At 41.3% G+C, this 19,073-nt stretch overlaps 1 protein-coding gene across 1 annotated transcript in view; it reads right to left on the bottom strand.

Moving 5' to 3' along the window:
• cusr (Copper-only SOD repeat protein) overlaps positions 1 to 19,073 on the bottom strand; it is a 121,285-nt gene that overhangs the window by 36,843 nt on the left and 65,369 nt on the right. Inside the window, exons 4-7 of the mRNA XM_059947005.1 lie at positions 17,802 to 17,885; positions 15,901 to 15,999; positions 10,043 to 10,184; positions 9,286 to 9,409 (exon numbers count right to left, since the gene is read on the bottom strand). Of these exons, the coding sequence (XP_059802988.1) occupies positions 9,286 to 9,409; positions 10,043 to 10,184; positions 15,901 to 15,999; positions 17,802 to 17,885 (449 nt within the window). The remainder of the gene's footprint in view (positions 1 to 9,285; positions 9,410 to 10,042; positions 10,185 to 15,900; positions 16,000 to 17,801; positions 17,886 to 19,073) is intronic.

Genomic DNA, 19,073 nt, shown 5'->3' with positions numbered 1-19,073 from the left:
AATTGTCAGAGTGATATTTACTGACCAAACATTTGGGAAGCTTATTATTGGTGGTTAATGTGGCACGGTAACATAGCAGTTATCGTAACACTTTACAGCACCAGCGATTGGAGTTTAATGTCTTCCGCTGGGCGTAAGAGATTCGTACTTTCTTCCTGTGATCACACGGGTTTCCTCCAGGTAATCCAGTTTCCTTCCAAATCACAAAGATGTATTGTTTAGCTGTGGACATTCTATGTTGTTGCTGGAAGCTTGGTGAGACTTGTGGGCTGTCCCTAGCATGTCTTTGGACTGTTGGTCATTGATGTACTTCACTGCATGTTCCAATGTACATGTGACAAATATAGCTAATATTATCTTTTTCTCTTTCAACAAAATATAAAATGCAACTGCAGGACTGGGTATTTTCTTAATATTTCTTTTATAATTTGGCCAGACTTACACACTCCAGCCATCAGAATGAAGCTAGATGAGCCTCAGGATCCACACTACCAGGTTCAGAAACAGTTGTTACCCCTAAAACATCAGGCTCTTGAACCAGAGGAAATAACTTCATTAGCCCCATCACCGAACTGTTCCCACAAACTAGGGACTCACTTTCAAGGATTCATCATCTCAATTTCCTGGCATTTATTGCTTTTTTTTCTTTCTTTTTGTATTTGCACAGTTTGTGGTCTTCTGCACACTGGTTGCTTTTCCACCCGGTTGGGTGTGGTCTTTCATTGATTCCATTGTATTTCTTGGAATTACTGTGAATGCCCCACAAGAAAATGAATCTCAAGTTGTACTATATGGTGATGTATACAGTAGGTACTTAGGTAATAAATTTTCTTTGAACATTTAATCACACCTTATGCCAGCTCCATCGTGGGCACAACCTCCTCACCACCGAGGATATCTTCAACAGGTGCTGCCTCAAGAAGGCAGCATCTGTCATTAAGGACCCTCACAATCTGGGGCATGCTCTCTTCTTGTTACTACTACTAGGGAGGAGGTACAGGAGCATAAAGACTCAATGCTTTAGAGACAGCTTCTTCCTCACCACCATTAGATTTCTGAATGGACCATGAACACTACCTATTTATTCCTTTTTTTGCACTATTTATTTATGTAATTTATAGATTTAATGTCTCTCTATACAGATACTGCAAAAACACACACTCAGTGATAGTAAATATGATTCTGCTTCCTCCAAGTGTCAGGTGAGGGCGAATCCACAGTTGGTGAAGGAATATTTAAACTTTGTATAAATGAAGCATTTTCATTAAATGAAAATATTAAGTAGTTAGTGTTTTTGCCACCATTACCACTTTTTCTGGTATAGCATCTGTGGTGGTGACAGCAACACCAACTGTTTCAGCTTTAGTCATAAGAGTGCCTGGTGTGCCAGGAATCAAGCCAAGCTGACAGCCATTACCTCTTTCATAACACAATTTTTATATTTTTATTATTAAAACCAGGAACAGAAATTAGGTGAGTGCATTGAGATATATTTATATCATATTGTAACAATTGAAACCGGAAGAGCCATCAAAAATAAATAATTGCTGCGAATAGAGGAACCAATGCATCTCAGACATCTCTTGATAGTAGATGTTTCCTCATTCCTCTACAACTGTTTTCATTCATCGTGAGGGTCATGTGCTTCATGATTTATTTTGCGCTACTATGCGATTGTCTGCTATTTGGAAGCTCCTCCAATTCATATCAGAAAGGCTTTGAACATGCATTGCAAGACAAATGCTCGTCGGACACTGGAAACACAATGGACACGGTAACGCAGATGCTGATTGGAGCTGCCCAGTCCATCACTGCATTTTGCACAGTTTCACCTGGAAAAGATCAGTAACTCAATTCTGCATTTCATGGCATCCAGAAATACAATACCAATACCCTGGAACTAGCTTTTCTCTTTTACAAGAGAGGCAGACAATAGACGGAGAATTGATTGCACCTAAAAGACAAATGGGTTCATGGATAGATTTGAAAAATCCCTTACCTGCATTCAGGGAAAAAAACAAGTAAGTGTGAAAAAATGGTACGTGTACATTCTGTACAATAAAATACAATACGTGACTGACCTGATGAGCATTTTACTGCGTACAATAGGGAGATTTAATAGCACAATAGTTGGCCACCATAATCTTCAAAGGCAGTACACACAAAATGCTGGAGGAACTCAGCAGGCCAGGTAACACGAAAGAAAAGAGTACAGTCGACATTTTGGGTGGAGACCCTTCAGCAGGACTGAAGAAAAAAAGCTGAGGAGTAGATTTAAAAGGTGGAGGAGGGGAGAGAGAAATAATAGGTGATAGGTGAAACCTGGAGGGGGAGGGATGAAGCTAAGAGCTGGGAAGTTGATTGGTGAAAGAGATACAAGGCTAGAGAAGAGGAAATCTGATAGGAGAGGATAGAAGGCCATGGAAGAAAGGAAAGGGGAGAAGGAACACCAGAAGGAGGTGATGGGCAGGTGAGGAGATAAGGAAGGAGAGAGAAAAGGGGATGGGGAATTGTGAAGGGGGGTGGGCAGGGGACATTACCAGAAGTTTGAGAAATCGATGTTCAAGCCATCAAGTTGGAGGCTACCCAGATGGAATACAAGGTGTTGTTCCTCCAACTTGAGTGTGGCCTCATCACAACAGTAGAATGGGAGTGGGAAGTGGAATTAAAATGGGTGGCTACTAGGAGATCCCACTTTTTGTGGTGGATGGAGCATAGGTGCTTGGCCAAGCGGTCTCCCAATCTACATTAGGTCTCACCGATATACAGGAGGCTACACTGCGAGCACCAGACACAGTATATAACTCCAACAGACTCACGGGTGAAGTGTCTGTGACAGCTTATCCACTGATGTGTATTATAAACCAACAGATCTCACAGCTACCTGGACTATATCTCTTCCCACCCTGCTACTTGTAAAAACAACATCCCTGTCTTTCAATTCCTCTGTCTCTGCCACATCTGCTCTCAGGATGAGAATTTTCATTCTAGTACAAAGCAGATGTTCTCTTTTTTCAAAGAAAGGGGCTTCCCTTCCTCCACCATCAACGCTGCCCTCAACCACATCTCTTCCATTTCACGCATCTGCTCTTATCCCATCTTCCTGCCACCACACCAGGGACAGGGTACCTCTTAATCCTCCCCTACCACCCCACCAGCTTCCGCATCCAGCACGTAATTCTCCAAAACGTTCATCAGCTCCAACAGGATCCCACCACCAAGCACATCTTTCCCTCCACCCCCACCCTGCCCCCACTTTCTGCAGCAATCGCTCTTTATGTGACTCCTTTATCCATTTGTCCATCCCCTTCCTGACAGTTATCCTTGTAAGCAGAAAAAGTGCTACACCTGCTCCTACACTTCCACCCTCACTACCATTCAGGGCCCTAAACAGTCCCTCCAGGAGAGGCAACACTCTCCTGTGAGTCTGTTGGGGTCATCTAGTGTGTCTGGTGCTCCCAGTGTGGCCTCCTGTATATTGGTGAGACCCAATATAGATTGGGAACACCTATGGTCTGCAAGAAGAAGCGAGATCTCCCAGTGGCCATCCATTTCAATTCCACTTCCCATTCCCATTCTGGTATGTCCATCCATGGTCTCCTCCACTGTTGTGATGAGGCCACACTTAGGTTGGAGGAACACCACTTTACATTCCGTTTGGTTAGCCTCCAACCAATGGCATGAACATCGAGGTCTCAAACTTCTGGTAATGCCCACCAAACCCCTCTCCTTCACCATTTCCCATCCCCTTTTCCCTCTCTCACCTTGCCTTCTCACCTGTACATCATCTCCCTCTGGCGTTCCTCCCCACTTTTCTTTCTTCCGTAGCCTTCTGTCTCTTTCACCAATAAACTTCCCAGCTCTTTACTTTATTCCTGCCCTCTAGGTTTCACCTGTCACCTGGTGTTTCTCTCTCTCTCCTCCCCCCAACTTTTAAATCTACTTCTTGTCTTTTTTTCCTAATCCTGCTAAAGGGTTTCGGCCCGAAATGTCCACTGGTTTTTTTTTTCTATAGATGCTGCCTGACCTGCTGAGTTCCTCCAGCATTTTGTGTGTGTTGCTTGGATTTCCAGCATCCGCAGACTTTCCTTTGTTTGTCTTCAAAGGCAGTGATTTGTATCAGAGGACATTTGTGCTTGTCCTCACTTCTTATCCTGTCAGTCATCAGATTTGAGAATCCCCCTCCACGTTTACAGCTTCCTTACATCTTGTTGATAGGCTTCCTCATTTACAAGTTTTTTTCTTGCTGTGCTCCTGATTCCCAACAAAATATCCCACCCTACCCTTATCCATGGCTGATTTACCAATTATATTCTCAGTCTGAGAAACAGTTAACAACTTTCTGTACTTCAATGCAGTTTCTCCTCCAGTCCAATCAGTAACAGATGAGAGTTCAGCTCTCTAAAGAGAGGGGAAAGTGTGGGGCACAACACTCCAAAAACAGAATCCCAGGTAGCCCTCCGCATGGAAAATGAACTGAGATCTTTGGGTTTTCTCTTTCTCATTTCCCCTTATCATTATTAAATGAAACTATAGTCTTGCTACAATTTTAAATGGGTCGTGAATGTTCTGTATTTTATTATGCCAATGCCTAAGAAGGATAATGTGAGCTGCCTTAATGACCATCACCAGCAGCACTCACATCAACAGTGATGAAATGCTTTGAGAGGCTGGTCATGATTAGACTGAACTCCCGCCTCAGCAAGGACCAGGACCCAATGCAAATTGCCTATCACCAAAATAGGTCTAAGACAGCTGCAATCTCAATGGCTCTTCACACGGGTTAGACCACCTGGACAATACAAACACCCTTGTCAGGATGCTGTTCATCGACTATAGCTCAGCATTTAACACCATCATTCCCACAATCCTGATTGAGAAGTTACAGAACCTGTACCTCCCTCTGCAATTGGATCCTCGACTTCCTAACCTGAAGACCACAATCTGTGCGGATTGTTGACAATATCTCCTCCTCGCTGACGATCAACACTGGTGCATCTCAGGGGTGTGTGCTTAGCCCACTGCTCTACTCTCTATACCCATGACTGTGTGGCCAGGTGTAACTCAAATGCCATCCATAAATTTTCTGATGATACAGCCATTGTTGGTACAATCTTAGATGGTGACGAGAGGGCGTACAGGTGTGAGATATGCCAACTAGTGGAGTGATGTCACAACAATAACCTAGCACTCAATGTCAGTAAGATGAAAGAGCTGATTATGGACTTCAGGAAGGGTAAGACAAAGGAACACATACCAATCTTCATAGAGGGATCAGATGGAGAGAGTGAGCAGCTTCAAGTACCTGGGTGTCAAGATCTCTGAGGATCTAACCTGGTCCCAACATATCGATGTAGTTATAAAGAAGGCAAGACAGTGCCTATACTTCATTAGGAATTTGAAGAGATTTGTTATGTCAACAGAAACACTCTAACTTCTTTATCTGTACTGTGGAGAGCATTTTGACAGGCGACATCACTGTCTGGTGTGGGGGGGGAGTGGTTTACTGTACAGGACAGAAAGAAACTGCTGAGGGTTGTAAATTTAGTTGCCTCCATCTTGGGTACTAGCCTACTGAGTACCCAAGACACTTTCAGGGATTGGTGTCTCAGAAAGGCAATATCCATTAGTAAGGATCCCCAGCACCCAGGGCATGCCCTTTTCTCATTGTTACCATCAGGTAGGAGGTACAGAAGCCTGAAAGCACATACTCAGCAATTCAGGAACAGCTTCTTTCCCTCTGCCTTCTGATTCCTAAATGGACATTGAACCCATGAACACTACCTCACTTTTAAAAAAAAAAATTAATTCTGTTTTTGCATGGTTTTTAATCTATTCAATACAAATAGAAACATAGAAAACCTACAGCACAATACAGGCCCTTTAGCCCACAATGCTGTGCCAAATATGTACTTACTTTAGAAATTGCCTAGGGTTAATTATAGCCCTCTTTTTCTAAGCACAATGTAGCTATCCAGGAGTCTCTAAAAATATGTATACTGTAATTGATTTACTTATTTATTTATTTTTCTTCTATATTATGTTTTACATTGAACTGCTGCTGCTAAGTTAACAAATTTCACAACACCCGTCAGTGATAAATAAACCTGATTCTGATAAATTATATGTATTGTTATCTGCAGTATTGTAAATTATTTTACAAACACATTCAGTGAACTATTAATCAATTAGCTTCGAGTCAGCAAAAGGATCATGGAATCCTTGTGTCAAGACAACAAAGAACACACAAAAACTGGAAATAAGTTTTTAGTTATTGAGGATAGTAAAAAGGAAAACTGTGTTTTGTTGCTATTGTGTAACAGCAGACATAATATATTTGAAGTTCCTCAGGCCTCTGATAAGGTACTCATCACAAGACTCCCAATGAAAGTTCTTTTAGCCTGACGCATTAACTCTGTTTCTCTCTCCACAGATGTTACCTGACCTGCTGACTTTTTCCATGGTTTTCTGTTCAAGGTTCAAATAAACCAGCAAAGAAGTGACATTAATGGTGTTCCACAAGGATTTGTGGTGGGACCACAATTGTTCACTATTATTAAAACTAATTTTTGCTCAGTACTCAAGGCAATTATTTGAGATTTGTGCATCGCACCAGATCGCACTGGAAGAGAAACAGTCTGGACTGGGAGGACTGCATTAAAACAAAGTTGTTAACTGTTTCTCAGAATGAGAATATAATTGGTAAATCAGCCATGGATAAGGGTAGGGTGGAATATTTTGGCGGGAATCAGGAGCACAGACTTTAGATAAAATTTGCCTTTGAGGAAGCCCAGCAACAAGCTGTGAGGAAGCTGTAAACATGGAGGGGGAGGGGGTTCTCTGAATCTAACAACTGATAGGATAAAAAGTGAGGACAAGCACAAATATCCTCTGATACAAATCACTAGGTCAGGAATGGAAGTGCTAAAGCTGTCATGATCACCATTATCAGTTTCATCAACTGCATTGTAAGGGGAGAAAAGACATTTTAGAAGCAGCAGTACACAAAGTGACACCATGAGGAGAAAAACAGAATTCATTCAATTCAAGTTTAATTGTCATTCAACCATACATGAATACAGCTAAATGAGATAGTGTTACTCAGTGGTCAAGGTGGGGAACACAGTACTGACAGTCACACAGCACAAAGCACACATAGCACGTACAAGATAGCAAGCACATTAAGGTACAGCCATGCAATAACGAAGTCCAGACTCAAGCTACAAAAATCTGCAGTTGACCATAATGAGGCTGTCTTCTGTCAAGCATGGACTGTCAGGCAGCACCAACCTCAGAGCGGACGCCACGCCGCCCTGCCTCTGGTGGAGGGACCCGGCTCTGATGCCTCTCTACTGGCAGCTGTAAACAGCTTGAGGCCTAGTCCTCGCACATACACAATAAACGTGTATATAGGATATCAGGAAAATGCAACCACGCGGAAGGTATATATATATATATATATATCGTCCAGATCCTGAGTCCATCACTGCCACAGAAATCTGCAGTCAACCACAATACAGCCTGTCTTCTGCTGAGCAAATATGGGGGGGTGGGCCCTCTACCAACTCCTGCCACACTGCCCCCGGTAGAGTGCACCAACTTTGACACCTGTCTTCTGGCAGCTGTAAACAGGTAACAACAGGCTAGAGGCTTTGAGTCTATTGAATGCCACAGAAATCAGCAGTCGATCACTACAGAGCTCACCTTCCACCGAGTGAACATGGGATGGGGGGGGCAGCAGTGCCCCCAGCCTGGATGCTGCGTCATACCACCCCCAGTGGAGCACACCGGCTCAGATGCCTCTCCTCGGTGGGTGGCTGCAAGGCCTAGTCCTCACAGCTGCCCCGCCATCTGCCCCTGATCTCAGCCACCAAGTCAGTAAATTGAACTTGCAGCATTCCACATTAGCGATGTCCAAAAGGGTCTTGCAATCAAGACGGTCACTCGCTGTTAGACTGTACGCCTCCTTGAACTCCGTCAACGAGTAACTCGCTGAAGGGGAAGACCTGCAATGCTTTATGTTCTTAATGTATAGCTGGATCTTGTGATCACAAAAATACATTTAAAGAGGACCTTTTGTTGACCCCGTAAAAGCTGTGTGACTGGAAGTACTGACATCTTAGCGGAAGTATAATACAATGAAGTCCTCCAGAGAGCCAGATGGGAGGGAAGAGGCATTTAAGAAAACCTTGGGCTGGTGGTGGTTGCTATGCTGCTATGCTTTCTACCAGTACCAGCCAAGGTAACTGGCATACCTGCCTGATTCCTGAAATGCAGAGAAGAAGTTGTAGAAAGGAAGTCCCACCTGTCACTACTGGGAGAGTCACAAACTAGAAAATAAAGGACCACTCATTCCAAGCTGGTCAACTTCCAAAGTAAGTTTATCATCAAAGTACATAAATGTTACCATACACTACATTGAGAATCATATTCTTCTTGGCTTTTATAGGGGGGAGAAAAAGAAATACAATAGAATTTCATGAAACAGTATGCATAGAGTGACAAACAACCAATGAGAGAAAAGATGAAGAGCTCAAATAAAAATTAATACTGAGAACAACAGCTGTAAAGAGTCCTTGAAAGTGAATCTGTAGATCTAGATCCAGAAGTGGAGAGAAACCTTCTCTTAGAAGGCAATGGTTCAGGAATTCTCTGCCTACTATGGTGATGGAAGCCAAATATTTAAGGTGAAGATACATAAATAAAGTTCAAGGAACTGAGGTTTACCAGGAACTGGTACAGAAAAGTTACGGCTGAACCTGACTGAATGATGGGGCAGGTTGGATGAATCAGCTGCTCTGTTGGTTATGGAAAGACTATGTTAAGGTCATAGTTAGGTAGAATTGGAGCCAAAGATAATGGCATGTTCTAGTTCAGGGCATAAGCAGTTCAAGCAGAACCAATACTATTACCACTGCATCAGAAAACAAAAAGCCAAAAATCCCCAAATGGAGGCATCCAGGAATTCAAGAGAATCCACAACCTACTTGTTCCCTCTTACCTGCCAGCTCTTGCTCCTCTGCTAGCCCTTTCGTATTGAATTCTATCCTCTCCCTTTCCTGTCCTGATAAAGACTCTCAGCCCTCAACACCAAGTGATCATTTTCCTCCATAGCCTGACCTGTTCAGTTCCTCAACATTCATGTGCAAACTTCATCATTGTGGTCCACACCAAACCTCATTTTATCAGCGACCCGCAGCTGAATATGTAGGTAGCACCAACTATGTAGGTACTACACAATTCCACATTCGGTGCTTTGTAGCCTTTCTCCACTTTAATTCTTACCTGCTGAATGAGTCCACATTTGGAAACTTAAGTGATTTCATGTTATAATCGGCAACAATGTTAGCACAATCCTTCAAGCTTTTGTTATGATCGGTATTGTGAATCACCACTGATCTGCCCACCACTGGAAATAAAGAAATAACAATTAGAACAGTATCTCAGGATCAAGATTCTGTCAATAATGCATATCCTAAATTGAAACAGATGATAGAAATACTGAACTGGACAAGCAGCACAAATTTAAAAACCTCTCTCACCACTGATGCCAAAAGATATTTCAGTTTTTATGTTTGAATTTGCACCAGTGTGAAAATACAACCATTTAATACTTACCTAAAACCCTGCTTCTCTAGTTTTCTTAGTTTATAATATTCAGAAAACAAAGCACAGTCATTTCTAGTGATACATGTGTGGCATCTCATACATCACCAACCTGAATTACACTTGATGTGGTGTTAGCGTTCACTTGATCTACCAATGACTTCTTGTAACTTCCTGCTCCATCTTCTCACTTCCTGTTATCTACAATGGTCAAGTTAACTCTCATCTCTATGAAAGCTTCCTGATATGCTGATATTTCCAAGACTTACTTATAGACAGTTCTGAATTCCTCTATTGAAATTCCAATAAAGTAGCAAAACGTTTGCACAGCAAGAAAATATTATTTGCATGTTTAAAAGAAGCATACAAAATGTTTGCATTCCGGCACAAAGTTAAAATTGGATGTTCCAGTAAATATTCATCCAGATAAACCTACCAGTAAAATCTCCGGTTAATGGTAGCTCGACATCAGTCTTCAAATATCTCTTCCCAAGGCTAATAGGACCTTGTTTGGAATTTAAGTCTCCAACCTCACAGTGCAAAGGAGTAGCAAGGGAACAGCTTAGCTCATAATTGGCCTGCAAGTGTAAGTGAAACAATGAGTTAGGTTCCAGTGACAGGCATTAATTAAAGTCTGTCTCCAGTCCATTGACATCAAGTGGTTAGGGCAGAACAGCAGCGAAGTTGCTGGATTAGTATCCAAGGCTCTTCTCTACAGACAAGAACTGGACCCACCACAGGTGGGAAATTTAACTTGAAATAAAATGAATATAGTTGGTGTAAAATATATCATATGAATACTGACCTGTCATAAAAATGTGGTATTTGAAATGTGGTATTTCAAATGTCCCATAGGGATGAAAATCTGCTGTTAAGCCCAGGTTGGCCTTACCTTCACTGGTGTGACCCATGTGATCCCATGCCACCGATATGGTTAACTTAACTGAAATGCCTGAGCAAATGAATCATTGCAGAGACAATAAAAAATAGCCTTGCTAAATCCATGAAATAAATAAAAGATCATCTCCTTCCCATTTGCATTTAGAAACAGTGCATTATTTTATTTAAAAAGCATTCTAGTCAGCTTTCTCATAGCAAAAGATTATCTCATGGACAGAGTTTAGCATTTTTTTAAATCTCCCTTGAAATAATGCAACATCCCACAAAAATGTAGAATCATTGGAAACATAAACAAAAGACCACAGAGCATAATTAGGCCATTTGGCCCATTGAGTCTGCTCTACCATTTCATCATGGCGGATCCATATTCCCTCTCAACCCCAATCTCCTGCCTTTCTCCTGTAAACTGTGTTTAACTTGGCAACTTTGTATAGCATTGGATGCCGACACAGACCAGTGAGGCAAAACTTCCCACTTACCTCAGCAAGCCCTAAAACTTCAATCACAGAGCATGAGGGGCATGAGCAGACCACGAGGCTCCTCAGGCTTGTGCTGCCCTTCAATATAATCATGGCTGATCTACCCTGGCCTCAACTCCTCTTCTCTGCTAGTTTCCCAATCTTTGAGATACTTATTTGTCTCCACTTCCAGTATCTATTAATGTGGTCTCCACCACACTCAGGAGCAGATATACATTATTTTTGGAAATATAACAATTCTATTTTAAACAACACACACAAAATGCTGGTGGAACACAGCAGGCCAGGCAGCATCTATAGGGAAAAGCGCTGTCGACATTTCGGGCCGAGACCCTTCGTCAGGACTAAGTATGTCAGGGATGGGGTAAGAAGGGGAGGAGAGGCATTAACAGAAGTTAGAGAAGTCAGTGTTCATGCCATCAGGTTGGAGGCTACCCAGCCGGTATATAAGGTGTTGTTCCTCCAATCTGAGTTTGGATTCATCTTGACAGTAGAGGAGGCCATGGATAGACATATGAGAATGAGAATGGGACGTGGAATTAAAATGTGTGGCCACTGGGAGATCCTGCTTTGACTGAGCACTGAACATTGGATCCCCACAAGGCTGTGTGCTTAGCCCACTGCTGTTTACACTGCTAACACATGACTGTGCAGCCAGATTCAAAGAGAACCTGATCATTAAATTCGCTGAAGATACCACAGTGGTGGGGTTCATCAGCAAAAATGATGAAACAATGTACAGGGAGGAGGTCAAACACCTAGAGAGCTGGTGCAGTGACAACAACTTGATGCTTAATGTCACCAAAGACAAGGAGATGATCATCGATTTCAGACGGTCTCAGCCTGAGCACACACCCCTCAGCATCAGCGGCTCCACAGTGGAGAGAGGGGAAAACATCAAGTTCCTTGGGGTGCAGATCTCAGATAATCTCACCTGGTCCAGGAACACCACTGGGATTGTGAAACGAGCCCAGCAGAGATTGCACTTTCTGAGGAAGCTTAAACAAGCATCACTCCCCACTAACATCTTAACTACATTCTACAGAGGCGTGGTTGAGAGTGTGCTGACCTTTTGCATCACAACCTGGTACTCCAGCTGCAGTGCTGCTGACAAAAAAGCCTTGCAGAGGGTGGTTAGGGGAGCAGAGAAGGTTATTGGGGTCTCCCTACCTTCTGTCCAAGACCTCTTTCAGATTTGATGCCTCCAGAAGACACGGTACATCATTAAAGACCCCTCACACCCTCTCCATGAACTGTTTGTTCTTCTGCCATCAGGTGAACATTACAGGACCATCAAAACTAAAACCACAAGGCTACTAAACAGCTTCCTCCCACAGGCAGTCTGACTGCTAAATAGCTGCTCTACCTGATTCTGCTTTGGACACTTTTAACTTGCACTTATAACTTGTTTTTAACTGACATGTGGCTGTTGTGTTTTACTATTTATTGTTATGTTTATTATTTAGTGTTGCGTTTGTCATGTTATGATTGCACTGCTCCTGGGAAACGCTGTCTCATTCTGCCCTGCAGAGCTGATGTACGGTTAGAATGACAATAAAGTTTTTGAATCTTGAATCTTGAACATATCAGAATGGGAATGAGTCCATAAATAGACATATCAGAATGGGATATGAACAGCTACGCTCGGTCCGCCAGAGAAAGCAGGATCTCCCGGTGGCCACACATTTTAATTCCACGTCCCATTCCCATTCTGATGTCTATCCATGGCTTCCTCTACTGTCAAGATGAATCCAAACTCAGGTTGGAGGAACAACACCTTATATACCGGCTGGGTAGCCTCCAACCTGATGGCATGAACATTGACTTCTCTAACTTCCGTTAATGCCCCTCCTCCCCTTCTTACCCCATCCCTGACATATTTAGTTGTTTGTTTTTTTTCTCTCTCTCTCTCTCTGCCCATCACCCTGCCTGTTCCCCATCTTCCTCTGGTGCTCCCCCAAACCTTTCTTTCTCCCGAGGCCTCCCGTCCCATGATCCTTTCCTTCTCCAGCTTAGTATCACTTTCGCCAATCACCTTTCCAGCTCTTAGCTTCATCCCACCCCCTCCGGTCTTCTATCATTTCGCATTTCCCCCTCCCCCCACTACTTTCAAATCTGTTACTATCTCTCCTTTCAGTTAGTCCTGACGAAGGGTCTCGGCCTGAAACATCGACAGCGCTTCTCCCTATAGATGCTGCCTGGCCTGCTGTGTTCCACCAGCATTTTGTGTGTGTTGTTTGAATTTCCAGCATCTTCAGATTTCCTCAGGTTTGATTTCTATTTTAAATTCAGCTTTAAATAACTGATCTCTTATATATCCCCTTTCTGATGACTCTCCGACTAGTAAAAAAAATCTCACCATCACCACTTTCAATCTTATAGATTTGAATAAGCTCACCCCTCATTCTTCAAATCTCTAAGGAATCTGTCCAACTCCCTCCCCTCCCCTGTTAGAACAACCAGCTCATCCATGGAATAAATCAAAAACATGGCACATTCTTATATTAATAAAACTATAATTTGATTCTCCCAAGGGAACTAATAGAATTAAATCTTACACAATGTAGAAGTTTTTGAAAATTAATGAATCATACAGGACCATTGTACTCCTAACGACTTGTTTTGTGGTAAGTTGCTAGCAAGTGAAATTTATTATCAAGTAACATTTGAATACAAACACTGGGTGCCATCAATGACTTCCTTGGTTTCCTGTTGCACATATTGTTTTCCAACAACTAAATAAAACTCTTAAACATCCCATTTTCCATTGAAAAACAGGAAAGTCATACTTTCATGCACAATACAGTATATTCTGCTTCAAAACCATTACCCAGAGGCCTGATTATCTGTTTCCTTCAGTAAATGAAGGAAATGATCATCTGTTAACATTCCAAAGTTCATGGTGTAGGTGTTGTGCACATTTGAGGGTGAAGTACATAATAGATGATATCTACAGACTACCTAATGATGTGCATAATTTCCTGCTAAACTTTGTTATCTATAGAAAGCACCTGAACCAAATTCAAGCACTGAACAAACTATGGACATGGAATTTTGTAATTGAAATCTCAGATGCATTGGATATATCCATATCAAATATTTACTCCAAACCAACGGCCAGACAATTGTAATGCGGGTGACACCTACATTAGAGGGGTTGTCCGGGAAACCAAGGAGAAATCTGGTAGTGAGTTACTTAATAAAATTTAATAACTGTATACTGCACATAGCTATCTGATGGTGATAGCAATCTCAACCAACAATTAAAAGGCTGGCATGATGGGTAATGATTGGGACCAAATTAATAGGGAGGTTAAAATGAAAAACAAAGCTGAAAAAGAAGTAATCTACACTATCAGTGGAAATCCAAAATGTTAGCCTTGAAGTCAAAGCTGTTTTTAAATAAAACCAAATGAATATTTTTAAGCACAGCATAAAAGTGAAGAGACAAAGACCAATGAAACCCTGGGCATTCAAACTCCATAACATGCTCATCAGGAATAATAAGCTGCTGGCAGAATAGAATAGGGCAGCAGAAGGCTAATAACATAGAGAAAACAGAATTGGAGAGGACATGCCACTAAAGCTGATTCATTAACTCTTACAGTAGCAAAAGAATTCTCAGAAGGGAAAGAGACAGGATAGAGTGGAGAACATTCTGACTGTTTGCATCACAGCCTGCTATGGGAACGCTAACGCACAGGAATGCAAGAAGCTACATAGAGTGATTGACTCAGCCAGCTCCACCATGAGCACAGCTTTCCCACCATCAATGACATCTACAAGAGGCAACATTGTAGGAAGGTAGCAAATATCTTCAGAGGCTCCACCATCTCAGCCATGCCTTCTCCTCAATGCTGACATCAGGCAGAAGGTACAGGAGCCTGAAGATCCACACCTCAAGGTTTGACAACATCAATCTCCCCATTGCCATCAGGTTTTTGAACGGACTCTAAAATTTTTATCACTATCTTGGACTACATTTTTTCTCTTTCAATCTTAAGCCAGTGTAATTGTTTACTTTGCCTGTGTTAGTTATGTGAATTGACATTAATTTTGTTTAGGTTTGTTTTCACCTTGCTATCTGCTGTTACAAACAAGCTAATTTCCATGATAATTTCCATAAACCTGTGGATGTACACACATGACAACAATAACCTTGAATTTGAAACTCAGCTAATCAAAACTACCACTTGTTGTAGAAACATGAATGCAAAAATAAAAACAACAGACAGGTCTCTGATTGAGGTGGTTGCTGAAACTAAGGCCGGTGACAAAAGGCTTACTCTGCACAAGATGTTGAAAGAAAACAACATGTTTATGCTTGCTAAGAAGGCAGTAGTTTAAACAAATGGCAAAGCACAGACTGAGCTCTACTTCTCAAGGGCTGAGAAGTGGAGTAGCCAGGGAGCTGCCTCCTAGTTGAGAATAATTGAGAATGTGTGAGTTCCATCAGTCGTCAGTCTGGGATCAATGAAGAGCTGTCCGACTATGATATACTTTGTGGTGGGGAAGCAACAGAGTTCTGTCTCAACTCACAGTGACTCATTATTAATGGCAGTTAGCCATAGAATAGTTTCAGTGCCTCTGGTAGTCTACTATGTGACAGCAACCCTTTTCAATGTGATTTTATTGTTAAACTTTTTATTTCAATGGGACTAACTCTTTGACATTCATAGATATGGGCATATTTTATTTAAGATAAATGCATTTTATTAACAATTATTATAAATAGAGACAACAATTTAGTAAAATAATTTTTAACTTTGCACATAAAAAAACACCAAATACTTGATTTTGATGTTCTAAAACACAACTGACAAACTGCAGGCATTTAACAGCAGTATAGTTTTCAGTGAAGTCTGGTTTCCTAACTGCAGTCTGTAGCAAACAAGTAAAAGAAGATAGCACTTACCTTTATGTCTATGTTGTAAGGATTATAGTGTCCTCCTACACCAGTGCAATTGTCAAACTGTACTGGATAAGTATGAACGTGCCACATCAGGTGATCGATCTGCAGAGTGAACAAACCCTACTGCATAATGCAGAAACCAACAACTTTACAGTTACACAATAAACACTTGCTTGTTCCTTTCTACTTCATAAAATAACTACTTGGAAGTGAAGGCAAGAAGCAAGACAAGTTCTCAGTTAGGAGGTGAAGAAGTATTTACAGCAGGAGAACCTGCAAGAATCATTAGAAAGTTGCCTGTAGGTCATATTATTAAATTAATCAAAGAGTATTTGAAATTTTAATCTAGTTTCCAAAATCTGGAATTTTTAAAAAAACTACACGAGCTAAAATGAGTACGATCTTCCAGATTACCGAAAAAGTCCAATCAAATTCCAAATCAAATTTATTATATTCTTACACAGTGCTTAAAGTGGCCAAGTTAATCTCCCAGAGGTATCAAACCACAGTCAAATGATTCAAAGAGGAGATCCATCATCATCCTTATGTTAACTAGGGAAGGGCAATAAATGCCATTCTGCCTACAACGTTCTGACCTGGCTCTCTATAGAACAATATCTGCTATGACCTCCTCACTGGTCAGCTCATCTGCAACTTCAGTTCCTGCGCACTCTCAGAAGCAGACAACTTGCATTTGTTACTCAACTTACCAATGGGCCTAACATCAGAGCTCTGATTTACAGAGGCAGGTGCACATTATGTATTGTATATAATATTTCTTAAATTTCATCAAGGAATTCATGGTATACAAAACCAATAAAAACAATTTGTATCTGGCTCCTCATCTTTATAACAACCTTGGGATAGGTTGTGCCATCTATTCATTTGATTGGATACACCAACCTTAACCTTTATTTTACTTTATTCATTCATTAGTTTTTAATTTCCAGTACTGCTGTGTATTTTTACACAAGTAGATAATTTACTTACTTAGGGATACAGCAGCCTAACAGGCCCTTTGGACTCAATGTGCCCATGCAACCCAATTACACCTATGTGACTAATTAACCTACTAACCTTTAAGTCTTTAGATTGTGGGAGGAAACCAGAGAACCCAGAGGAAACCCACATGGTCATTAGGAGAATGTACAAACCTTCTAAAGACAGTGGTGAAATTAGACCCAGGGCACAAGTTTCTAAATAATATCTTAAAATTAAAAAAGGTTCAGATAAAGGTCAGAATCTTTTTTAAAGTAGCCAAAACCACTTTTATCAGCAATGGGCTGTCAAACACCATTAAGGAACACCAGGAGCAGGGCTTTGGTATTTACCACTGAGGCCTGGTCACCAATCATGTAGGGCTCACTTTATTAAAAAAATTGCTGGCCCTGTACCATTTATATTGTTATGTGCAACAGGGAAGCACAAAGGATGGTGAATTTGGACAGAAGGTAGGCTAGAATCAATGGAAATGGGAACATTAAAAGAGACTATTCCTCTTGCATCCTCGACTGTGTCTCTCCTTCCAATATTATAACAACTAGTTTCATAGTCCTCAATTCCGTGACATTTATAAAAACTTTCAACTTCCTATTCACGCCCCCCAGTGATTGAGCCTCCATAACCCTCTGGGGTTGAGAATTCAGGACAAATTTTACTTGTTAATTAAATTAAATTAATTTAATAAAGTTTATGTGCAACTCATGAAGTGCAAGGAAATAGACTCTGGTGCTTTGGAATTTTGAAAGTTGATTAAATTGTTTGCAAATCTTTTATTCCTTCACTCAGAATAAAGGTGCATCTATTGTTTTTGATGTATGTTCCAGCAGCCATCTGGAAACTTGGATTTGAAGTTCATCCAACACAAGTTGAAAAGCAAAGCACTGAATAATGTTATCACTTACATCACCTGCATTTGGATCGGAAGGTTCAAGGTCTACTTTCATTGTTGTGTCACTGTAACTCCCATCTGGGAAGACCTGTTGTGACTGGAAGTGAGAAGACAACTGTGTTAGGCATCAATAATTCCACAGGAAAGTAAAGATGTCCCTGTTTTCCTGTACAATCTCTCCAGAGCATAGAAGGTAAACATGTCATGGTTCAAAGTTCACTGGAAGGAATTTTAGCAAATGACCTGACTGCAACACATTAAAGAGACACAGAAAAACAGCATGGAGATAGGCTGTTCGGCTCACAAATCCATACCAACCATCAAACACCTACAGTAATCCATTTTTAATTTTCCACATTCTCAAAAACTCCCTCCAGCTTCTAGCATTTATCAGAACACCAAAGGCAATTAACCTACTGACCCATGTCCTTGGGGTGTGGGAGGAAACCAGATTATCCAGTCGCAGGGAAAATGTGCATAGACAGCGTCTAAGGTCAGTATTGAACCCATGTGAGACTGTGGCTGTACTGGCTGCATCACTGTGCAATCTTGCCACAGCACAACCTTTTCTGCATATTCCCTGTCATGGAAGAACCAGCAGCCTATTTTGACTCATTTTACTAAATCATACAAGAACCCACAACATTCCAGAGACAAACAAAGTGAGCAGAGAGGGTAATAACTTACCCTGGACCATAAGCTAAGAGCAGGAGAGGCGGACATCCAGCTCGAACAGAATCTTAACGCAATAGCAAAATCTCGTCAAAAATAATACTGCCACAAAAATAATATATTCACAGCAGAGGCCCTTACAATATGCTGGATACTGGGGGGTAAGTCTTATAAGACATATTCCTTTTCAATATATTGTCATAAAACACAAAAAAATGCTTTATACCAGGTGCAAACATAAAATAGATCCTAGAACCAAAGACAGAACTACAACATAATGAAGTGTCAAAGTTCTCCTAACTTCATGCATATTTGTTTCAAACTAATGAAGAATGTACTTGCAATTCATAGCAGCAACATTCCAAATTTTCATGGTTCCTAGAGGCTCAGCAAACTTCCTGCACATGTTCAATGCACAGGCCTCACATCAGGATAGATTCATGCCATGCCCTTGAAATGGTGTGAGGTGCCCATTCAGTGGGCAACGTGGCAGAGATTGTTTCAGAGTGGAGAGAAGAGTGGGTTTTTGTTATGAAATATCATGTAGATTTAGTATATTCGATTTAGGTTAGGACTTGGTAACTGTTCGATGGCCTGTGATAAAATTCAGTGA

Source organism: Hypanus sabinus, chromosome 22 (assembly GCF_030144855.1).
Source record: "Hypanus sabinus isolate sHypSab1 chromosome 22, sHypSab1.hap1, whole genome shotgun sequence".
In the NCBI taxonomy this organism is placed as follows: Eukaryota; Metazoa; Chordata; class Chondrichthyes; order Myliobatiformes; family Dasyatidae; genus Hypanus; species Hypanus sabinus.
This window is presented reverse-complemented; position numbering and strand designations above follow the sequence as displayed.